General features: G+C 45.9%; 1 protein-coding gene across 12 annotated transcripts in view; it reads right to left on the bottom strand.

Moving 5' to 3' along the window:
- RREB1 (ras responsive element binding protein 1) overlaps positions 1-25,080 on the bottom strand; it is a 176,070-nt gene that overhangs the window by 52,054 nt on the left and 98,936 nt on the right. For 10 of the 12 annotated variants that reach the window (XR_012373820.1, XM_025891259.2, XM_073877553.1 and 7 more), the window contains exons 2-6: positions 17,435-17,554; positions 13,955-14,080; positions 13,118-13,330; positions 8,022-8,111; positions 6,573-6,736 (exon numbers count right to left, since the gene is read on the bottom strand). Coding sequence is in view for 10 of the 12 variants with exons in the window: in XM_025891259.2 (XP_025747044.2) it covers positions 6,573-6,736; positions 8,022-8,111; positions 13,118-13,288 (425 nt within the window). In the remaining 2 variants the exon portion in view is untranslated. The remainder of the gene's footprint in view (positions 1-6,572; positions 6,737-8,021; positions 8,112-13,117; positions 13,331-13,954; positions 14,081-17,434; positions 17,555-25,080) is intronic. The other 2 variants (XM_073877556.1, XM_073877557.1) reach the window with 2 other exon arrangements.

Here is a 25,080-nt window from a genome sequence, read left to right as displayed (position 1 = left end):
TATACTGTTATCCTTCGGAGTGCTTTCACAAAAATTACTGCATTGGGGTACAAGTCCTCAGGGAGGTTTCACTATGCCGTTTTGTGACACGACAGACTAAGAGATCAGAATCAGGACTAGAACTTGGGCCCTCAACAATCAGTCCTTTTTCTCTAAATCAACGTGACTCACAATAAATAAAATCAGTACAAAACCCAAAATTAGCACAAACATCCCTCAGGCGTGCTTTAAAAAAATATATATTTACAATAACAATTTACAAACAACTCCAATATACACTGTTCACAAATAAGAAATGTACCTTAGGATAATATCAAGGGCTGTGGTATAAAAAATTGAAGATCATTTCTAAATCTATCCATGTATACCTGAGCAACACACCATCGTAAATCTAATAAAAAGTTATCCCATGATCACCAAATATAGTGTATTACGCTAGTGAGTTGGCTGCAATAGTTCAACGTGGAAAATACAGTTGACCCTTGAATACCATGGGTGTGAACTACGCAGGTCCACTTGTACATAAAACTTTTTTTGATACAGGAAAGTACTGTAAATATATTTTCCTTATGACTTCCTTAATGACAGTTTTTTCTATAGCTTACTTTATTCTAAAAATACAGCATGTAATACATACAACATGTAAGATATATGTTAATCAACATATATGTTTATGTGCTCAGTAAGGTTTCCAGTCAACAGTAGGCTATTAGTTAAATTTTAGGGGAGTCAAAAGCTTTCTGTGATTTTCAACCACCCAGTAGTCGGTGCCCTTAACCCCTGCATTGTTCAAGGGTCCACTGTAATGCTCTACAGCAACATGGGAATTGTTTTTTGGGGGAGGGGGTGTGAAAGAGCGCTTTTTTCTAATATACAAAGTGGCATGAGCGCTATATCAATCATTTTGCAGACAGTAGTTAAAAGCATGGTCTCTAAGCCCGAGAGCCAACGTTCAAATCTTGGCCTTCTCTGTTGCTTTGATCCTAAGCAAGTTTCCTCATCTGCAAAATGGGATAATGATTCCACAAACCTTAGAGGCAGAGCACATAAAAATAAGATGGAGGTCAATAAGGAAATAGGTAATGTGAACGACATATAAACTAGCTCAACCTAAAAGCGCCTCTAGAGAACATGCCAACCAACAGCAGCAGAACACACACGGGACGTCCTCCAGGACAGACCATATGCTAGCCCATAAAACGAGTCTCCATAAATTTCAAAGGACTGAAATCATACAAGGTATGTTCTCCAACTACAATGGAATGATATTGGAAATCAATAGCAGCAAGAAATTTGGGAATTCACAAATATGCGGAAACAGCAATATAGTCCAAAATAACCAGCAGGCCAAAGAAGTCACACGGGAAATAAGAAAATACTTTGAGATGAATGAACAAGAAAACACAACGTACAAAAATTTATGGGACTTAAGCAAATGCCTAAAAAGAGATTTATAGCTGTAAACGTCTGTGGTACAAAAGAAGTTCTCAAATCAATATCCTCATCTTCTGCCTTAAAACACTGGAAACAGAACAGCAAACTAACCCTAAAGCAAGTAGAAGGAGGGAAATAATAATGTACAGAGTGGGAAATTAATGAAATAGCAGAAAAGCCAACAGAGGAAAACCTACAAAACCAAAAACTTTTCTTTGAAAATATCAATAAAATTGACAAGTGTTTAGCTAGACTGCCTGAGGAAAAAAATAAAGAAGACTCAAACGATTAACATCAGGAATGAAAGAGGGGACATTACTACTCACCTTGAGACAGAAAGGACTAGAAGGGGAAACTATGAACAACCTGTAAGCCAACCAATTAGATAATTTATATAAAATGGCCAAATTCCTAGAACAGACACAAATGACTGAAATGAACTCAATAAGAAACAGAAATATGAAGAGACCTATCACAAGAGACTGAATTAGTACTTAAAAACATCTCAGAAAGAAAAGCCCGGGTGGTTTCGTTGGTGAATTCTACCAAATACATAAAGAATTAACACCAACCAACTCCTCCAAAACACAGAGGTGGACGGACCACTTCCCAACTCACTCTATGAGGCTAGCAGAATTACTCTGGCGTGAAAACCAGACAAGGACTCAGAAGAAAACTACGGACCAGTATCTCTTAGGAAGATAGGCAAACTCTTTAATGAAATACTAGCAAACCATATCTATCAACATATGAAGGTGATTGTACAATGTGACCAAGTGGGATTCATCCCAGGAATGAGGTTGGTTTAACGTCCAAAACAGAACGGAGGACAGGGCCAAACAACCGGACCATCTCGGGAAGTGCCAAAAAAAGCATTCGACACAACCTGACCCCCTTTCTCGATGAAAACACTCGGCAGACTGGGACTAAAAAGAACTTCCTCAAACTGATAAAGGATATTTAGGAAAAAGCCATAACTACCATCATACTTAATGAGGAAAGACGGAATGCTTTCTTCTAATATCAGAAGTAAGACCAGAGTGTCTGTTCTCTTCGCTTCTATTTAACACTGTGCTGGAAGGGCTGGCCAGGGCTCGCAGGCAGAAAAAAAAATTTAAAAAAGACATTCAGATTAGTTTCAAAGGAAGAAGCACAACTGTCTCTATTTGCAGACGACATGATCGTGTACGTAGAAAATCCTAAGGAATCCACGAAATAACTGTTAGAATGAATAAACAGGTCAGCAAGGCTGCAGGAAACAAGGTCAGCACAAAATAGGAGTTGTATTTCTATATACCAGCAACAAACAATCAAAAAAATAGTTCCACTTCCAATGCCACCCAAAAGAATAAGACATCAGGGAATAAATTATCAAAATAAATATAAAACTTGGGGCACCTGGGTGGCTCAGTTGGTTGAGCACCCAACTCTATTTCAGCTCAGGTCATGATCCCGGGGTCGTGGGATGGAGCCCCACGTCGGGCTCCGTGCTCAGCGTGGAGTCTGCTTGAGATTCTCTCTCCTTCTCCTGCCTCTCCGCCGGTTCTACTCTCTCTCTCAAGTAAATAAATCAATCTTTAAAAAGCCTTCTGCCACTCTCCTCTAAATAAATAACTTATACTTTGAAAATGAAAATGATTTAAAACACGCTTGAAAGTAATCCATTAAGATTTAACGGACATAAATGGACAATATCTCACGTTCAAAGATTTTATACTGGTAAGGTGGCAAGAGCCCCAAATTGATTTACGTACTTTATAATCCCTATAATTATACCAGCTGCCTTTCTTGCAGAAATTGACAAGCTGATCCTAAAATTCATATGGAAATGCAAACAACCCAGAGTAGCCAAAACAATCTAGAAAAGGACCTCCGTTGGAGGATTCACACCTCCCAGTTCAAAACTTAGCCAAAAAGCTGTAGTAAGTCAATATAACAACGAGGCTGGAGGATGAACATACAGATCAATGGAAGAGAATGAGTAGAGAAATTAATCCCTGCATTTACGGTCAATTGAATTTTGAGAAGAATGGCTGGACAATTCAATGGGGGAAAGAAAAGTCTTTTCAACAAAGTGCCAAAGACTGAAGCTGGACCCCTTCCTTACGCGAGACCCAAATGTTAACTCAAAACGGATCATAAACTAAAATGTAAGAACTACAATTATAAAACTCATGGGATTCCACTTCACACCTAATAGGATGGCTGTCATGAAAAAGACAGGCAGGAGCAGGTGTTGGCAAGATGTGGAAACACTCGAACCCTCCTACACTGCTGGTGGGGCTGTAAGATGATGCAGCCGCTTTGGAGAACAGTCTGGCAGGTCCTCAGAATGTTAAACACGGAGTTACCACATGACCCAGCCATTCCACTCTGAAGTATCCACCCAAGAGAAATGAAAACATGTGTCTACACAAAAAGATGGACCAGAACGTTCACAGGAACGTTATGCATAATAGCCAAAGAGTGGAAAGGACTCACATGTCCACCAACTGATGAAAGAGATACGTAAAATATGGTAGATCCATACAATGGACTATTATGTGACAGTAAAAAAGAATGGGGTGCTGATACATGCTACAACACAGATGCATCTTGAAAACATAATGGTAAGTAAAGAAACTGGTCACAGAATAAGACCATGGTGGAGGACAGGCAAATCCAAGGACAGGAAGTAGATTAGTGTTTCCCTAGGGCTGGAATTGGGAAGTAATGAGAAAGGACTGCTTGATGGGTGTGGGGTTTCTTTCTGGGGTGATGAAAATCACTTAACACTGAATGAAGGTCATGACAGCTGCAGAACTATATGCATATACTAAAACCCACTGACCTGGACACTTCAGATGGGTGAAATCTATGGCATATGACCTATGTCTCATAAAGGTGCAAAAAAAAAAACCCCCAAAACAAAAAAACCCCCAAAGTGTTGAGTCCAGTGCCTGATGCAGAGTACACTGTGGCTTTAGCTATGGTTGTCTGTAAGATGCACTGTCTGCCACCTCACTGTAGAAGGAGCAACTATGTCCTTTACGGATGTGCTGGACACGTGTCCTAGTCAATCACAGACGCTCTCCCAAAATGGACATGTTCCCAATCAGGAGTGACTGGGCCCAAAACCAAAGATGTCTCATGGAGGATCATAAGCAGGGAGTGCTCAGGGCCAGAGCAGCCCCAAGGAGGGTACATCTCACTAATGTGCCCCACTGCCCTCTCCGAGTTGGAGCTCGCCCACGGGGAGTTCCACGGAGCACAAGTCTCAGGAAGAGAAAGCAGCAAAACCACCCAAGAAGGGAATAGGCCATGCCTCCAGGACCAGATTCTGAGAGGGCAAATATGTAAGGGATGAAGGACTTTTTGGAAGGGCAGGGAGGGGGCGCTGAGAGAAGGACCAGGCAAAACAAAACAAAACAAAATGGCAAACAGAAAGTAAAATGAAGGTACTACCGGGCCGATCATGCTGGTTAAAAAAGCAAAAAGCTAGAGTGTAAGATAGGATATTAAACCATGGTGATGGCATTTATTTACTTACTTCTTTGTGCCCCAAAACACTCTGAGGAAGAGGTGAGGGGCAAAGAGGACTGAAATGTATACGCAAAGAAAAAAAAGTAAACTACTTTGTAAAAAAAATCTCGAACATACTGATACCTTTCGTAAAGTCACCCTGTACCTTACTTCCAGGAGTTCAGACTGAGAAATCCACAGGCTTTAGATGATTGCGGCATTACTTAGAAACGCAAACATTAACGATAGATAACATTTACCGAGTGCTTACCGTGGGCCTCGACTGTGTGCAAAACTCATTATCCTCTAACCCTCATCCCTCTCCAATGAAGTGGATACTACTCAAAAATCTCGTTCCAGGGAGGAAGAAAACGAGGCACAAAGGTTAAGTAACTTGCTCAAGAACGGAAAACTTACAAGTGGCAGAGTTGAGATTTGACATGAGGTTCCTAATTCCAAGAGCCTGAGATTTGCCACTATTCCAGTGTGTCCCAGCTATACCCTCAGCGGTTCACAAAACAGTTTTAGGTGGAATAAACTGGCCCACCCCATTTTACTATTGCTAGATAGTAAAGTAACTATATAAAGTTTTCTTTTGAAAGGAATATGTAAAAAAAAAAAAAAATAGGTTAGTCAAAAAGAAAGCAGCATAACACCTGGAAGGGAATATAGAAAATATAGGGGCGCCTGGGGGGCTCAGATGGTTAAGCATCTGCCTTCGGCTCAGGTCATGGTCCCAGGGTCCTGGGATCGAACCCTACATCGGGCTCCTGGCTCAGCAGGGAGCCTGCTTCTCCCTCTCCCCCTGCTCATGCTTTCTCTATCTCTGTGTCTCAAATGAATAAATAAAATCTTTAAAAAAAAAAAAAAAAGGAAAAATAGTCTGACTTTCCAAGGTGAAAATTTTTGAGTCCCTTTAAAAATCCTCCGTAGAGTCCCAACGTTCTTGAAATGTTTATGGAAAAAATAAAATGAGCATTAAAAAAAAAAGTCTTTTTGTTCTAACCCCGCAAAACCTATGTAATTTTTCTATAAAGTATATTTTCTGTTTGTTTGTCCCACGAAACTTTAATATGCCCACCACTGAGCTCTCTCTTGCACTTTGGAGTGAGCTGCTTTTTCCCTCAGGAAGTAAATTCCTGGCATTTATCAGATCTTCTTTTTCTTCATTTTATCCTATCTTATCCTGCAGTTCCGAGACCAGGCCACCTAACTATTTATTCAAAGGCCCCAGAAACTTTTTGCAAGGAGAAGGGCTGCAGGGAATCTGGTAGGCATATGCAAACAGTTTTTCAGAGGCAAGGGTTACTATGCTACTCCTTGAGGCTTCCTCTGTATCTGATAAGCTGCCCACCTCTGGCACCCAAACAAAGAAACTCCACCTGGCAGAGAGGGAAGGACTCTGTGTTTCGCCCTGAAGATCCCCAAAGGCCAAAGACCTCGCCCAGGTACTTCTGTTTCCCATGGCTAGACATGTCCAATACACCACAGAGAGCATGCAGGAGCCACCAAAACCATCTCTGACTCCTCCAAAGAGCGCACAGATGCCAAGAGCTCTCAGGCCTTTAGGCAAGTCCCCTGATGGCCTCGAGGTCACTGTGCTTTCTGTCAAGCTCCAGATGGCAGCCCTCACCCACCTGTGCATGTTCCCATTGGTGGTGAATGACTGGCCGCACACGGTACATTTGTACGGCCTCTCGCCAGAGTGCACCAGCATGTGGCGGTCCAGGGAGCTGGCCGAACTCAGCGACTTCCCACAGATGCTGCACGAATGGTCTGCCCCTCCAGTGTCCGTGTTATGCTGGGGAAAGCGATCATCACAGGGGTCACTTAGGAGGATGGGTCAAAACTTGGCTATTATAAAATGCAAAGTCAGAGCTTTTTACAAACAAACAAAACCCCAAACAAAACTAAAACAAGAAAACAGTATAGCTTCTCTGATATTTTCTTCTGTCATTTTAAGTATCTTCCCAAATGTCAAAAATCTGTCAGGAACACGGGCAAACAACTATTTTGTATGATCTTCTTCCTCTTTCGTGTTCCAGTTTTGAAAAACACGTGTGCAAGGCTCAGAGAGAGGTGGAGCCTTTGCAGGTCTTTCTTGGAGAAACACAGAGATTAACTGAGCACATATATTCACAGGAGCAGAAGGACCCTCGACTACGAAGCTACCGTGAAATATGGTCTTCACATTAAGGCCACGTCCATTCTTCTAGTTCGCTGACTCAGTCCTGCTGTCAGAGAAAGAGAACTGAAACCTGCACAGTGTGGAGTTCTGGCCTCTGGAAGATGTTAAAAGAAGGAACATTTCTATCCAAACCCAAGTTACTAAATGATGGTATTCCTCAGTACTATGTTGTGATTTTAATATTGTCAATCCTTCTCACTCATGTGCAGAATTTAAGAAACAAAACAAATGAGCAAAGGGAACAAGAGAGAGAGAAAGAGAGAGAGAGACAAACCAAGAAATAGACTCTTAACTCTAGAGTTAACTCTAAGAGAACAAACTGCAGGTTATCAGGGGGAGGTAGGTGGGAAATGGGGAGAATACAGGATGGGGATTAAGGAAATGATGAAAAGAAAAAAATTTAAAAAATTACCCATTCCCACTCCAAATATATATATACATACATTCAATCCTTCATTGTTCTAGATTCAACTATACTTTGTGACGACGCAGCAGGCAAGAGAGGAGAATAAATGTCCTAATATAGAAGCCCAAAGAAATCCCAAATTCCCTATAATGTAAGTTTATAGCCATATAAGGGATAGGGGGCTCCATCTACGATCTCACTGTACTGTGAAGAAACTTGGTTCAAACTGACAAGTCACATATGACAAAAGGTCTTCTGTTGTATGTGGTCAGTTCGCGAGAGGTTGGCTGAAGTCTGAAAAGGTATTCTGTGTTGACCTGGGATTCTGGTCAGAGTAACGTGGACACACAAGACTTACTTCATAACTGCCCCTCAAGATGGTTCAAACAGTAAATCTAAACGGAGTAACAGACACAATTCATCTGCTGAGATCAAACTACCCTGTCTTAACGAAGAATGATTTCAAACAGAAAGAGAAAATCGGCAGCAAACCTGACGGATGTGCATGGTTAGCTGGTGCTGTGTAGTGCAAATCTTTTCACACAGGGGACAGTTATAGGAAGACTTCTCCTCTTTCGTTTCCTGCAAAGACATAATACAAGGGAAAATCAAGTTCAACGCAGAGTTAAGCCAGTGTCTCTTGTTTCTGATGTAAGCACCTGTGTCTCAAGAGCCAGAGCAATAAGTCAGCTGAGAACATGGGCTCCAGAGCCTGTCTGGGTACGAGCTTGGGTAAGTCACGGTCCTGTCTGCTCTGTTTCCTCAGGTGTCAAATGGGAAAAATAACAGCATCTACCACATTGCCCTGTGATGAGGATTCAATCAATTAACCCACACAAAGCACTGGAATAGTGCCTGGTACAGGGTAAGTACTCAATAAATATTAGTGTTTTTATCAAACACTATTGCATTAATCATCAGTGAGGACAAAAGAAAAAAAAAATCAAGGCTCAAATCACAGCAGAGCTAGAAATGGAATACATTTCTCCCCAAGCCCTATCTAGGCGGCTCCAGTCACAATTTTCTACCTGGTCTTGAGTGCCCCAAGCACAGTTTTCCTAACAAAACCCCATCCACCCAACAGGGCAAGGCTTCAGTGCCCAGCTGTGCGGCCAAGAGGCATCAATGGGACCCTCTTACTTGCTGCCTGCACCGGCCTGACACCACTCACAAGTAGTAAGAATAAGAATGCTGGCCTTTTCCAAACCGTGACAGGGAATGACAACCCAAAATAAAGACTTCCACAGGGGGTGACAAAAGAACCAGCTCATGACTTAGTGAGGTGGCTCATTTTATGTTCCCTCAAAACACATGGGACAGGCTTCCTTCAAGCAACAGATTTTTACCTTTGTAAGGAAAGGGATGCGCTCCTTCATCACTAGCCATATGCTATGGCTCCTCTTTCCAGATAACTCATGAAGAGTCGCCCTCCTCACCCATACGGTCCCTAGGCACCGCAGTCTGTGTGTCCTCATCCCCAAAACCAACAGGATCAAGGCTTGGACACCTGTCCCAGGAATCTGAAATTGAGATGCTTAGAGACTGAGATCAGGGGGTTTCCCACTGATCAGCAGAATCACCCGGGCAGCTTTTCTGAACTAGAATTCTAAACCAGATTCATGACCTGCTGAATCAAATTGGGGGTGGGGGGTTGTACCCCAGAAATCAACTTGTTTCATAAGCTCCCCAGGAGTTGCTCATATGTACCCAGGTTTGGGGGTGACTAAGCTACCCCCTTAGGTGATCATGAACACCTGAACTGGGAAGTTCGTGTAGGGGCGCCTGGGAGGTTCAGTCGGTTAAGCGTCTACCTTTGGCTCAGGTGATGATCTTAGGGTCCTGGGATGGAGCCCAGAGTCAGGCTATCCGCTCAGTGGGGAGCCTGCTTCTCCCTCTGCCCCTCCCCCTGCTTGTGGCGCGCTCTCTCTCTCTCTCTCTCAAATGAATAAATAAAAAAAAAAATCTTTAAAAAAGAAAGAAAGAAAGTTCCTGTAGCCCTAGGCCTGGGCTGAGCACTGTGGCAAGCCCAAGCCATGAGAATGCAGCTGGGGAGGACATCAGTCCTCACGCAAGTGCGAGACCAGGGAGCCAGAGAGAGGGGACGGCACCATCTCTAAGGCTGGACCCTTAGGCCTCCTTCAACAGACCTCTTTTTACTTATACTCATTTGAATGAGTTTTTGTTATTTGCCAATAAAACCCATCCTTGAACACTTAACTATGTGCTCAACTCGACCCGTGGAAATGTCAGGTTTTTCACAACCACTATTACAGATCCCATTTTCTGGATGAGGAAACAGGTACAGAGAGGCAAGCAACATGTCCCAAAGGAGAGAACCGTGAAGTAGCAGACCCAGGAGTCCAACCCAGGCCAGCTATGCCATAAGGCCACTATGCTCTGGAAGGCTGAACAAAAAAAAAAGGATGAACCCCAAGGCATAGACAGGAAACACCCTTGTGGCTGGCTCGTGAGACATGATGAAAATACAAGTCATCCTGAAGACTATAAAAACAAATGGCACCATACGGCAGACGGGGTGGAGCGGATGCATGAGGATGTCTAGGATGGCATCTCCTTGGCCAAGTCTAACAGGCCTCATTTTAAGCGCTACAAATGCTTTTCTCACGGGTGGCACTGGGGCCGAGGATGAGGTATGCTACCAGTTTTTTCGTTCTCAAATTAAAAAAAAAAATGACAGATAGGAGGTCTAAGGAAGTTGATTAACCCAGAGACCGATGGAAAGCCCCCACACCAGTCTCATCCAGTCACCCATGCCCTTCCGTCCTCCCAAGGGCATGAGGTGCGTGAAGTCACTCGTCCTCGGTCCATCCGACTCCCATCAGAATGGAGCTGGCCAAGAAGCACCAAACAGAAACACCAGAAACAGAAGTATTCACAACAAAAATAAGAGCACTCACTATAATAACGAAGGAGGTCTTGTAGCTGGGCCAAAACGCAGTCTCTGGGGTATTTTTGTTCAATTATTAGATTAGTAATAATATATATTAAAAAAGATTTTTTTAAAGAAAAATTCACTGGTAAGATGTCAATAAATGTTAAAAAGCCAGGCATCGGTGTGGCCAGCCTCCTGAGGCAGCAGATATTTTAAAAAACCATCTTGTGGGGATGCCTGGGTGGCTCAGTTGGTTAAGCATCTGCCTTCGGCTCAGGTCATGATCCCAGAGTCCTGGGATCAAGCCCTGCATCGGGCTCCCTGCTCAGTGGGGAGTCTTCTGCTTCTCCCTCTCCCTGCCGCTCCCCACTCCCCTGTCGTGCTATCTCAAATAAACAAATAAAATCCTAAAAAAACAAAAAAGCAACAAACAGCCATTTTGCGTTCACTTCGAGGTAGATACTAGACATACTGAGTAGCTCCCTGGACTCTCTGGCACTGAGTCCAGGGTTTATCACGAACCGGAACCCAAACCTTCTCTGAGGCTTGGCAGTGGCACGCAGCAGACCCTAAAGCAGATCTACAGAATCCACAACAGTCTGGGAGAAATAAATCTCTGGACTCAGATTTAATTTTTGCAAACCAGCCCAAGAGAAAAGAGAACAGCCCTGCCGGAGAACTGTGAATCCAGTTCTTGCAGCTGAGCCGGTGGAAGGAGCAGACTTCCTGAGCTGACAGATAAAATTAGCAGCTAATGTGATAACTAACCATTCCATAATGAAACAATCTGGCACCCTTGTCGGCGTCCTGCTGTGGCTAATCTGTCCTGGAACTCAGTGCTAGCGCTGATGGGACTTTGCTCTCCAGGCTCCCGCTCTCAGCCTTCCCCGTCTGCTCACAGGTAAGGATGATGCATTCCCTCTCCCCAACTGTGCTCTGGTGTTTTTAATGCACTGTCTTCCTACAGTCCCTGTGGCCCAAACCTCCCTGTCAAACACTAAGCCAGTGCCCTAAGGAACCCGGGAGGACATGGGAAGTAGATGAGAAAGGCTCAGGTACACTTGCACCATTTGCCCACAGAGTCCCCTCCATTTACCATGCAGGGAAGGAGGTGCTGTTGGTCATGCTCTATGGTTCTCCCCACGGTCTCTGAACCACCGGGAAGGGATCAGAGCCTGGACCTGGGTCAACCCAACCTATGCCGGGGAAACTCTGAGCTCGTCACTACCCACGCCACTTTCTCTTGGTCAAACCCAGGAAGGATGAGGAGACAGTGACCTTACATATCTTGTTCATCCCCAAATGCCTGGCACCTGGAGCAGTACCTGGCCAGAAGTATATATTGTGAAATGGGTGGGTGGATGGAAAGATGGACAGATAGATGGATGGACGGACAGTCACATGAGAGTGGAAATAAACCTTTTCTTCCCAGAGCTAGCGCTCCTTCTTGACTCAGGCCACAGTCATACAGGCTGAGTATTTTCTCAGGTACCCATAGGAAGAGAGGCAGGCAGAGACAAGGGAAAAAAGAGAGAAAAAGGTATCAATGCTCCGACCCTACATCATCACTGAACCCTGCCAAGTCTTCAGCCATGAGGAAGACGTGAGCGAATGGACCCTTCTCCTACGCTGCCAGGGGAATTTTAGGCTGGTATGACTTCCAGGAGGACAGGTTGTGTCAAAAGCCTTGATTAATGTTCTAAGAATTTATAGAAAACCATCATAGATGGTGCTCAGACAATTCTGTCTAAGGACGGTCACTGGAGAATTATTAACAAAATAGAAAATGAATTCACAAAAGCCCAACAGGTTTACTTTCTGGTCCATCCCTGGTAATGGAGACTAACTCGGAAAACTGCCTCTTCCCCCGAGGATTTGGTATAAACCCATTAAGTAAGTTCAACCAAAAATTCAATGTGGAGTCATCAGTTGGGATTACATAGATTCAGAGAAGAAATGAGAACTACTCACCTTCTGCCTTACTCCTTGAGTTTCGCTGAATGTGTTGCTAACAGAAGAGCGACAACTTTTCACATGCCCCAAGGGTACGTTAATCAAAAGATCCATCTTACTTCCCAATGCAAGAAACACGGACTTTTGTTAAGACATTAATTAGTCCTTCCAATCCTGGCCCACCCACTTCCTCTTTCCCACTCCTCCTGATCCGATGCCCACTAAAAATTCAAGAGGACTAAATCACACCTCAAGGGGAATTTTCTGGAACCAAATTCTGTGCTTTGTCAAGGATGGAAAGTGGAATGGGAGATCCAGGAAAACTAGTACTTATTTGCTACCTAATCTGAAGACAGTTAAAAAAAAAAAAATCGAGGAGACGGCTTTGAAAACCCAATTAACCAGCTGTGTAAAGAAACGAACTACATCACAGTAGAGGAGTAAGTCAAGTTCTTTGTCTTGGCCATCACACGAAGAAAGCTTGCAATCGAATCAAATTACAGGGCAGAGAATAAGGATGCTTCCACCAATATTGACACCACAGCGGAGAAAATTTTCTCCATGAAAGGAAACTGACATAAGCCCTGAAAAGTTCACTCTCAAAGCCTCTCGGTATGTGTTTAGCTCTGAACACGTCCTAGGTTTTCGCTTAGGAAGCTGGGGCTCAAGCGAACATCCTTCTCCCGCTGTTCTCAGAGACTGAAGCCACCAGATGTCACCAGCTAAGTACACAAAAGCTTACCTGGTTCCTTCTGCCAATCCGATTTGGTCCTGGAGGCTTCGTGGGGGACTTGGTGCTCTGGGGGCTCCCGCCATTCTCGGCGACCTTCCCTACACTCATTACCGCTGACATCATGGTGTTGACGGAAGACAAGTCTGAACCTTCCAAGCCAATGGGCGAACTTGACGTCATTGGGTCAAAGGTTTAAGCTTCTAAGAAGCCTCTGTCATAGAACTGAAAATCGGAAATCGCTGCGGTTGGTCACTGTGAGGTTTAGCGTCTGTCAGAGCCAGGGGGCATGGCCATGGCTACCATAACCGTGAGTCAGGTCAAAACACCTAAAACCCTCCTTCTTCGGTTCAAGCTGACACTCGTGCCCAAAATGACTTAAGCTTTCATGTGAATGAGGTGTTGTCATGCCAGAGACTGATAACCTCGCTTCCTTTCTGAGCGGATGCACTGACACAACCCCCGAAACCAGCAGACACGGGTCTCTTGGCTTTTCCTATTCTCTCATTAGGCAGAGCGGGAAAGGCTAACCTAACAATTAGGAAAGCCCGGGGAGCTGACATTTGGCCAGCTCCCTCCTCATAACCCTAACTCATTTACTACTACATGAATGTTCCAGACTTAACTAATGAGGAGGATCATCAGGTCTCACTTAACTCCACTGCTTACAATATGGTGATTTTACAGGGGAGTCCGAACTGTAGAAGACAACTGAGAAGCCAATCCTATCAGATTTATAACCAAATTTCAAATCAACATAAAAAAGACTGTTGCTTAAAATATACAAGTAGGTAATGCACCTATACCCCAGAAAGTGGACAGAAGAACCCAGCCCCGACTGCCGATTACCTCCATTTTCTGCCCCAACTGATACACTATGAGACTTTCCCCTGCTATAGCTATCATCCACGTGGAGTAGGAAAGGAGTCTGCGTTCGCTTCTTTTTTTTTTCTTCTCTCGTATCACTTGTTGACACTGGAAGGGAAGCAAAGGCAAAAAGATTCAGTGAATGTCTTTTTACTTCGGGAAGAAAAAACTGAAACCATGTATTTGTCATAATCTCAGGCCACTCTATTCAGGAGAATACACAAAAGGGAGGCGATTTTAAGTCATCCTTCCAAAACCACATTCTGTGGTTGTTTTTTCAAACTTTAACTGATGTTCCCTACAGGCTGTCACCCTCACTCCCAACAGCCAAAACGATTTTGTGGTATTTTACTTTCTGGGGTTCACCCACACTGAATTTTCCTTCATACCCCACACCCCAGCCCCCACAAGCAATCAGACTCCCTCTTGACCCACCCCCCCTTCCTGCCTCTACCTAAAATTGACCGAAGATAAGGCAGGAAAGGAACTCACAGAAGTCTCATAGTCTAGAAGGTATTAGGTCAGACCTAAAAAGAAACTTGGTGACGTGAACAGAATGACCAAATGGAACACCATGGCTCATGGACATGCAGCCTTTTCTTGTTCCATACCTGACCACGGCTATAGGTATGGCCAGAAATAAGTCTGCAGGTTAAACTACTTCCCTCATTTGATCTGGGAAGATATTCCAGAGCCAGAGCCCTGCCTGTAAGCCACATATCCTGTTATCCCACAGCGTGCCTCAACTGGACTTGTAGTCAAAGATCAGGCTCCTTATCTCAGCAGCCAAGTGAAGGCTTAGAAACACCACCAGAAAGAACATGATTTCTTGTGGTTTCCTCCTCCAACTTCAGGGGATGTGACCTAGGATATGACAGATGGTAACACCCAGAGCAGCTACAAATGTGTCCAGCAGCACAGCAGGAAGAACCTGGGGATATAACTTTATTAAGTGATGTTGCCATCAGCTGAGAAGTCTCGAGCTAAAATCTTACCAAAAGAGCCAAAGAGAGTCTCAGGAACAGTACTTTTCTAGCCAAGAGACAAAATGTGCCTTCCTTGTGGACAGACATTTTGAAGATAGGGTGGTAACGGGTTTCCAAATGGTAAGTAAAAGGACTAGCTGCAGAAACATGCAAATGAAGATAACTTGACTGAGCCGTACCCCACACATCTTTCCCACAAAGGGAGAAGAGCTACATCCAAAATGAAAGAAAAAACCAAACTGCTGCCCTGTGACGTTTCGCCATGCAAGGAGGCCATTAAAAAATGTGCTTCAAACTTCCTGTTTTTAACGGTCTTTGAAAATCTGGGAGATTCCTGTCTAGGAAAAACAAGCCCATACATGTAAGCGTGCATACACACACGCACACATGATTTCTTTCTTGCTGCATTTCTAAAAGTATCATCAGTTCCCTAGAACTGTTGTAATCAATCAGCATATAATTATCTGTTTGACTCAAATAAATGGATACCTTCAATCCTAAAACCACCTAGTTCTTTCAAATGTATTTCCTCCATAGTTTTATGTACAGCAAATTATAAAATAGCCGACCATAATTCTTTATTGTAATTATGTCAGTAAAAAGAAAGTTAACCTTTCTAGCGGTTTACAGGAAGAGTTTGGAAGATAATCTTGCTTTTGTCCTAATACTACACTTAGGAAAGAAAAATGTGGTAGTTTACTGAAATCTGGGAATAGGTTAAACACCTCTAGGACTAAATGTAAAATCGTAAGTTGTGAAAATTATACTCTAATTCTATCATTGAGTTGGGAAAGAAAATGGACAGCGAAGACAGAGTCAAAATGAAAATTAAAATTATAAATACAAAATCAAAAAATATATTCATATAACAGAGCCAGATTACTAGTAAGAATTTTCATTACCGTCATTATAACATCAGAGATTCTTGCAAACACCCAAGTGTCTTCAATATACAATACCTAACCATAGTCATGGTACTAAACAACATAAGGGCTGAACGTTGCAAAGGCTTATCCCAGTTGGAAAAGAAGAAAAGCCATGCAAACTTGTTTCCCATTTTGTCTGGACAGGAAAACATTTGCTACATTTACTTCCTTCTTGGGGATGGAAGTGTAAAGCATGACACTACCAAGATCATCGACATTTACTTCCTTTACCTAATTTACATGTAAGTAGCAATATATTTTTTTAATAGAGACTTTTCATCTCTGATCAGAAAGTGCAGTTAGCAAAAAGAACCTGCCAGCTACACTGAAAAGAAGAGCACAGTTATTAGACACATCCCTGAAAAGCTGTTTTAGGAGCAACCCTCCAGCCACAAGGAGCTAAAGGTTTTTACTCCTGTTTGCTCTTCCATCTTATATTGAGTTCTTTCTCTCTTTGGGAGGATGGAACAGGGAAGAAGGGAAAGGACCTAGTGTAAAATAAGGCAGCTCATTGTTGGGGCGCCTGGGGGGCTCAGTCGTTAAGCTAGACGCTTAGCTTTGGCTCAGGTCATGATCACGGGGTCCTGGGATCGAGCCCCACATTGGGCACCCTGCTCTGTGGGAAGTCTGCTTCTCCCTCTCCCACTCCCCCTGCTTGTGTTCCTTCTCTCGCTGTGTCTCTGTCAAATAAATAAATTTAAAAAAACTCTTAAAAAAAAAAAAGGTAGCTCATTGTTCCAGATTATGGGAAAAAAAAAAATCCACCTTAGCATTAAGGCACATCTATCTGCGCACTAATTTAACCAGAGGCCCGTTGGCCAGTATTAGTTAATTCTATCTACGCTGGACTATACCGGGGCAATAAGCCAAACTAACAAACCTAAAACTTTGAGGTTTGACCTCAGGGATGAAAGAGAAGTTGCACAGCTTAAGGTCCATTTACAAAACATGTTTTTCTTTATGGATATTAATAGTCTTGGTATCTTCATTCTTTCCTTTGCTCCCTGATACCATCCTACACATCAGCCCCACTACTGGGGGACAGCAAATAACAACAACAATAAAATGATGACACTAAACAAAATAAAAATCACTGGCCCCATTCTAATACAGTGTGCCCCAACTGGAACCAGAGAGGACTGGGAGCCCAGGTAAGTTCCCAAATCATGGATAAGAAAAGAAGTTGTCATCTTCATTGATATGGCCAAGCGGACTTGCCTGGAGTTCCAGTTTTTAACAGAAACAGTCTGAATTTGGTGGTGGCGGGGAGCGGGGAGCAGGGAACAGGGGTGTCTGAAACACTGCTTCCTGTGAGACCAACACTTGACCCTCTTTGGGATTTCTCATCCCACACTTCAGACCCGCTGGATCAGGAAGGGCTAGCAATTCAGGGCTACAATTTCACTGTGGTTTTGCATCAAAGCCTCAGGAGGATCAGGGGAAACGAAAGGGCAACTCAGAGGGAATGTGGGGAAGGGAGGGAAAGGGAAAGGAAGACTCAACACTCGAAGTTACTGTGACTCCAGGGAAGTCAATCAAGTTTAACTGACCTGTTTCCGTCGTCTTATCAAGCTGGCCCTCCTTACTGGGGGGCTGGCGCAGCTGGAGCCCAGACGTGGGCAGGGTCACACGTCAAAGCTACCACCTCTGGAGCACAGAGTTGGAGCAACCTGCGCAAATGAGAAAAGGTGATGTGAAGGGGGAGTCAAGACCAGAAATGATCCCGTCTCTGTATCTTTTTCTCCACTTAACACTGGGAGTCACAAGTTAAGGAAAACGGAACGTTTCCCATTCCCGCCTGCGTGCATAAGCAAGCTTCCAGCTCCCAGGCAGATTCCTCCCAGAGCTGCTCATCAGCATGTGAGCCAGGGCCACCGGAGTCCAGTGTGCCTCGGACAGACAGGAACCCCCCGAAGCACACCCCACGTGTCGGGTGCATTGGGGCGCCACACCGCATGAGAGCAGCTCGGACCGCTGGCCCCAGGCGGAGCTCTGGGCATCTCAGGGCACGTTACCAGCGCTATGGATGCACTTCCGGTTTCAAGGGCAGCCAAGAAGAAGACAGCACTAAGTGCTATCAACAACGGAGGGGAAAGACAGTTGGAGAGAGTAAACAACATGGAACCAAACAGTCCCTTAATGTGAAGGACAGCTGAGTAGACCTTCTCCCGAGTGACGGGGGAAGTGCCCACGATCGTTCAGAGAGGACCAAGCACGCATCTTCTCCTTTACTGTAGGGAGGATACAGAAAACTTCTCAGTTGACACATGCCCCCCCACCAAGGGTTGGAGCAAGTCCGCTCTGGGGGGGCCAGGGGCCTCCAATGCCTGCCCTGGGAGAAAGCTGGCCGTCCTGGAATGCAGTCTTCCCCAGCCTTTCCCAGAGCTGCAGTGTTCAGCCACATTCTCTCCGTTTCTGAAAACGGCATCCCCCTAGCTGAACTGAGGAGTGCCCAAGTGGGAGACCGGAGGACGTAAATCAAACCACCACACAGACAAAGCCTGTCAAGAAACACTTGGCTTGGCCCATTTTCTCATTTTTATCCCCTTTCGGAGCGTCTGGAGGAAGGCTGCTCAATCGGGTCACACGCCCAGTTATCATCTTGAATGTTATGTTACTCGCTTTGTCGGCGCCCAGTTCCGGAGCACCTCAGGCAGGCAAGCCCCCTGCTGGACTGGTCAGTTGGGGGGAGAAAGTGCCACCAACGGAGATTTCTGACGTGTGAACACTCTACACCTCACTGTCTCAATTCTCCATCTTTTCTCTTTTGCCCTTTCTCCTTTTGCAAGGTTCTTTGGATTTTGAGCCAAGAAACAAGGAGTGACTCATAGGGATAGCCCCTGGAAGGGATGGAGACCCTGTAAGCCTTGAGGAATCCTTGTTACTACCCCAGTAATTCTCAACGGTTTGGTGCGGGCAAGAACCTCCTTAAGGGTCTGATTAAAAAAAAAAAAAAAAAATTATGGACCATTCCACAGGAAAATGCACATACGCTACCTACCCCCAACATTTCCCTTCAGCATCAAGAGTTCAGGGACCCCAGAAACTCATCCTGGAGCTAAGCAGGATAAGAATCCTGTTTTTATTTGACATATAACCCACCTTCCTTTAAACTATGAATCAAGTCAAGCTTATTAAAAGTCCCATGAGGTTTTAGAAATGCACAAAACATCCTTTCAGATCATCCCCGCCCAAACTTAAAGATGCCTAGGGTGAAGTGAAACACTGTGGAAGAAAAAAAAAAAAAAACCCACAAAAAACAAGCCAGATTTCCCTCTGTTATTATTCATTTCTTAATTCACAGAAATTTTTAAACAATTTTTTAAAAGATTTTATTTATTTGAGAGAGAGAGTGAGAAAGAACATGAGTGGGGGGGAGGGGCGGAAGGAGAGAGAGAGAAGCGGACTCCTCTCTGAGCAGGGAGCCCGACAAGGGGCCAGATCCCAGGACCCTGAAATCATGACTGGCTGAGCCAAAGTCAGACGCTTAACCGAGTGAGCCACCCAGGTGCCCCTCATAGCAAACTGTAATAGGCAGAAAGTCTAGAGAGGGACAGCTCCATTGTTATTTTCTAGAAACTACCACAATCACCAAATAAATAAAGTGAATTATAGTTCTATATATAATTATTAAAACCACACATCAGAGAGACGAGTCTCTGGAATTTAAACTCTCCAGAATATAATAACTAAGACTCTCATTAACATTTGAACTTGTTCCCTCCCCTCATTTAAAAAGTCCACCAAGTAATCTCCTCAGTACACACAGGGAGCCAGAGTGGGAGAACACCAACCCGACACACTTGACCCTGAAACTTCCATCTTCTGATCTTGGATGGAAAGGATTTGAATATTGAGGATGGGGCCCTGCAATTAAAGCTGAGTAACAAGAGTCCCTACCCTGTCTGTTTGGGGTTCTACCAGGTCTGAGGGATTCACAGAACTCAGCAAGTGGAAAAGTACAGCACAGTTCTTGGAAGAAAATTCAAGATACCCCTTACCTCTAGCACCATTGCCTCAGGGGGCTGGGAGGGGGAAGAGAAGAAGAAGGAAAAAGGGGGGGAAAAAAAAGACCAGGTCACGAGAGGCTGTGTCCTAGAAGGTGACTCCTGCAGGGCAACGTGAGAAGCACAGCCTGGGAATTTGGAGGGGTGGGTCTTGGGACTCCCCCTGGGAGGATGCTGGACTTCTGAGTTTGCATTCCCACACAGGCTCTGCCCAGATCCAATGGAAGCAGGACGACTGGAGAGGGCAGAGGTCCGTCTGTGAGGATGAGGGGGCAGGGAAGGCCAGCCTCCAGCCCCTGGCCCCTGAGGAGATAAGGGACAATGCTATGTAAAGCCAGAAAGAAAAGATTAAGGAGCCTGTCTCCAGGTCCAACGAGATAGCAAAGGGGAGATGAAAGATAAAAAGGAAGATGGTCTAGAAACAAAGCTTCTCAGCTTCTGAAAACCCAAAGGATTCTTCAGTGAAATCTAAAATCTGTCCTAAAGGCCTGCAGGACAGATGGGGGTAAGTTAGATACCTAGGATGACAGCGGAGGCCCGCGGATGCTGTAACAGGGAACTTTACAACACCGGGCCTGGGAGAGCCATGCTGCTGAGCCTAACAGACGGCCACAAATACTTGGGATGGTTGACCCGCTGACTGGAACTGCCTAGTGAACAGTCTAGCTGGCCTGTTCGGGCCAACCCAGGACAGGCTCAGAGAGTCTGAGTTAAGAGGAGTTCAGCGATTAAAGTGCTCTAGCTCCTAGGGAGCTTTACAAGCAGCAAAGACGTCTCTCTTAGAATGGGCTAAGTCAGAAAGGAAAACACTCTTCCCTCAGTCTTAGCTAGGCTGGGGACAAAAGGAACCAGACTAGATGTCACACCACGGCGATGCCCGTTCTCCCTGGCCTGCAAAGCTCGGGGCAAACCCGTTTCCTCTAACCAGGACGGCCTCGAATATGCTGTGAAGGCTGACAGCTGTGATGGTGGTTCTGAGCTCCAGCAAGCTGATGTGTTTCCTGGCGATGGGCTCTGTCTATGCCTTGCACAGGGTGGCAAGCCAGGCAAGTCACCATTACCCCCTCACTGGCATGGACTTTGGTCGGACGAGGCCTTGGAGTGTCCCATGGAACACTCGAGCAGGCTGGGCTGAACGGGGCACCGTAAGCTGCTCTGGTCAGTTCTGCATCCTCCCTGCCGCGTGAGGTGGGACGGCTAAGACCAGGTATGTGGGCCCTCCCATTGGGCTGCCTTCTGAGGTCTGCCTCCAAAATATCCCCCCCACCCCCTTTCACCCCCTCAAGACGACAGGAAGTAGTGAGATCCCTCAGGGGCCACTTTGCACACAAAGCCTCCGTCGTTCCCACTGAGAATTCCTGAAGCTCTCTGTTATAAAACTCTTGACTCTGCAATATTAATACTAACACAACTAATGATGTCGATGGCAGCTACTGAGTTTTGACTGTCACCTGCCACACGTTAAGTGCAGTATCTCACTGAATCCTCCTAGCCACACCCGAGGAGCACTGGTCCCACGGTACAGATGAGGAAACTAAGGTGCAGGGGGGTTAAGCAACCTGTTCCCAAGATCACGGTGGTAGAGAAAAGTGAATCCAGCTTCTAAATGCTGCTCAGTTTCTTCTGGACAAAATCTGCAACCCTGGCACAGGGCTTGGGAGAACAGAGGCACTCCCTCAATCACATTTCTCTGACTTGCCACAATCATATTCGGAGTCACTTCTGCCCTTCCAGACTGCTCGGCACCTGGCCTCGCATTTCTGCCTTCTTCTGGGCAGGGAAAGGAGCTCTCTCCTTACACCTTCACCTCCACCTTCCCCTCTCTGGCAGGATGCACGGCTGGGCTCCCACCTCAGACTAAAAAGTTCACTGCACAGGGCAAGAGTTTGCAAGCACTCACTGCCCCTTGCTGTGCAAAGGGATGGGGGGTGGGGGCATCCACATTCTACACCCTTGAATTCTACAAGGAGAAGGAAACTGGAAGGAAGCCACCAGGCTCCGCCTGAAATCCTGAACAGCCCGGTTCTGCCCGAGTGGCTGGATCCAACTGATCCACCAATGTGAGCTCAGAGGCCATCTATGTCCTCTAGGTCATTTCTGCTTCCGTGCAAATAGAAATGCAGGCCTGGAGTGAGAGTTCTGACAGGAAGCCTACACTTTCAGGTCCTGCGGTTCCAACAAGGTGTCTGTGGGCGGGGGGAAGTAGTGAGGCAGGGCAGGAGATGGGGAACACAGAGGGTTGGGAGGGAGTAGGCAGACCTGCACAGAGCAAAAACGAAGTAAACACCATGCGAAGGAAATATCCAGTCAGTGAGAAGTTAACTACTACTGACCCTCCCACACAGGCCACCCAAAGTGTAATCCCCATGTGGTGGCATCACAGACCTTTGCTAGAAATGCAGATTTTCAATATACGTAAGGTCATCATGCTGTACACCTTAAACTTACACAGTACTCATATCAAGGATATTGCAGTAAGACCAAAAGGAAAAAAGAAATACAGATGCTCGGGCCCCACTCCAGAACGACTACGTCAGTCTGTATGTTAGCTCTCAGGGGATTCTGATGCAGCCTTGAGAACCAGTGTTCATCTCTACAGAGAATTCTGGAAGAAGGCTGACACAAAACCAAGGATCTCCCTGAGAAACTTTCCTTCTGTGAGGATCTGGAAGGAGTCACTGTTTTAATCACAGCCCCAGAGCAAAAATCAAGGTTCTAGAAATTCTGATCTCAGTTCTAATTTTAGCTGTACTCACCACTATGAATGAATGAATGAGTGAAAAGACAGGAAGGAAGGAATGTACGGGTGCGTGGTGGGGGTTAATCTATGCAGGGCCTATTTTAGCTGCTCGGGAATGGGGACACGTCAGATGTGAACTTCAGACAAGGCACGGCCAGCCTGCAGTGCTCCGGAAGCTAAACCACTCAGCCTGGCCTCAGGGAGACTCTGGACCCTTGAAGATTCAACTCTGGACCCTCCAAGCCATCTCTCTAGCAAATGGCATTCGCCAAGCTGTCACTCCCAGGAAGGGTGCTATGGGATGTTCTCCACGGTCAAGCCCTGCAGCCAGGACTTCTGGTGGTCCTGGACACCCCACAGGCCCCGAAATTTCTCTGCTGCTCATGGGCAGTATGAGTGCCCCGAAGGGGGCAGGTGAAAAGAATGGTCAGGGAGGACAGCCCTGAGGGAAGGCAACCCTAAAGCAGCCCTACTGTCCTCAGAACGAGCTCACGGTCTCCTGCGATGTGTCTCTTAATGGGACCCTCGGATGGAGGGACAAAGGGAGCCGAGATCCTTCCTCCAGCCAAGGGCGGCTGCCCCTCACTGACAGGTTTCAGGGGCCCCGGTGGATACCAGGAATACCACAGGCTGCGGACCAAGGAAGGTTCACCGTCCTCAGGTAAAGGAACATTTCAGTATTCAGTAAAGTATGGTGGGGGGGCACGGACGGAGAGGAGCGGCTCAGGGGAGTGGCAGGTTCCATGCCGGAAGCAGTTTCTTTCGTAAAAACACAAATCACTTGGACATTTTGATGGTTAGAGGACACAGGCTTTCAGCAGGGAGGCGAGCACTGGCTAGGAAGGCAGGGTTCTTGCTTACCAAACTTAACCGCCGAAGTCAGATTAAATTTACTATTTGAAATACGAACCACTGGAAAGATGGACCGATTTTCTGGAACATGCTAGTTTTTGAAACATTCCGTGGGACGCTACTCTTCTTCCGGTATTTCTCCACAGGGTTCTTGGCTTCTTCAGAGGGAGGAAGTAGGGCAAAGTCCGGCTTCGAAGTTTCTGGGTCAGTCATTAAGACTGTGGAGAAGAGGGCTCCACGCCTTGCCGCTCTTCTCCCGGAAGGAAGCGCGTCTTACTAGCAGGATCCAACTACCGCCAGACTCTCGAAGCCAAGTGACAGCTGCCACGCGGCAGCCATTTGCTCCCCAGTGCCCCGGCCTTCCGGGAGGGGGCCCCGGGGGCTCGCAGGGCACGGCCCCGTCCCTCTCTCTCCAGGTGAGCTGGGCTTTTCCTAAACTGGCCACCGGGATCTGGTATTTCATAATCTTCTTGCCCAACGTAGCAGAAATGTGCCTGGTTCCCTACTCTGCCTGAGGAAGCGGGTGAGAATGAGGTGGGCAGCCAGGGGGGCCTAACTAAGGGAGCACTCAAGCTGGGCAGAGGCTCAGAGGAACCCCTGGGTAGCGTCACCTACCCCCGGGGCACGAGAGGTTCTTCTAGCCTAAGCCAGAAGATGTCTCCCTGCCGGAGACTGAATGAAGCCCCCACCCTACCCCACCCTAAGATCGTGGCCCAGCTGGCTTATCAGGAAAGGGCGGGGAGAGGCCTCCACATCCCACCTTGACTGAGGAATTTAAAAACAGAAGACTATTGCTGTAAGAGAAAACAAGATTTATCTAAGGGTACGTCAGAGGTCCAGTGTACATCCGATTACATGTCTTTCAGAGTACCTCCTTCCCTATTAACTAGGGGGCACTAACCCTTTTTGTAACATAGACTCTACTGGAAAATGTGCTAGGTACTTTACATATATTTAATCCTTCCCCAAACCTTGTAAGGCAATGATGAGGTTATTTGCTAGCTATTAAGCAGCTCCTAAGGGGCAGGGCTGGGATTCTAGCCCAGGGTTGTCAACCCCCAAATTCTTATACCTTCCTCTGCACCACAACGATGATCATGGAAAAACCATTCAGAGAAGGGCCATGAGCACTGGGAAACCAAGTCAGGGGGAAAACAAGAAACGGCTGAAGGAACCGGACATGTTCAGTCCATCCAAGAGAAAGAACGTGAGACACCTTGAAGGCCTTGCACGTGGGGGCGGGGGAAATGCACATACACTCTTCTCATGTGTCCACCACAGCTCGAACGACATTTGCACAAAGAAGCAGGTCTGGGACCCCATAATCCTTTATACAGAGCTCTGAACAACTAGCGCTGCCCACAGATGGAACGAGGCCCCAATAATGTAACGAGCCTGCTGTCCCTGGAAGTATGCAAGCAAAGGCTGAATAACCACAACTTCAGTTTTGCAGCGGGTGAGAGACCCTATCAGATCATCCTTTTGACTTTCAGATTTCTGTACATGGAAGAGGTGGAGCAACTTTAAGTCCCTGAACCTCAGCTCACATCCGGAAAAGGAAGCTAGCCATACTGCTCTCACGGTACAGAAATCAATC

The sequence above is a fragment of the Callorhinus ursinus genome, unplaced genomic scaffold, assembly GCF_003265705.2.
Source record: "Callorhinus ursinus isolate GAN/ISIS: 27379988/994484 unplaced genomic scaffold, GSC_fseal_2.0 scaffold26, whole genome shotgun sequence".
Classification (NCBI taxonomy): domain Eukaryota; kingdom Metazoa; phylum Chordata; class Mammalia; order Carnivora; family Otariidae; genus Callorhinus; species Callorhinus ursinus.
This window is presented reverse-complemented; position numbering and strand designations above follow the sequence as displayed.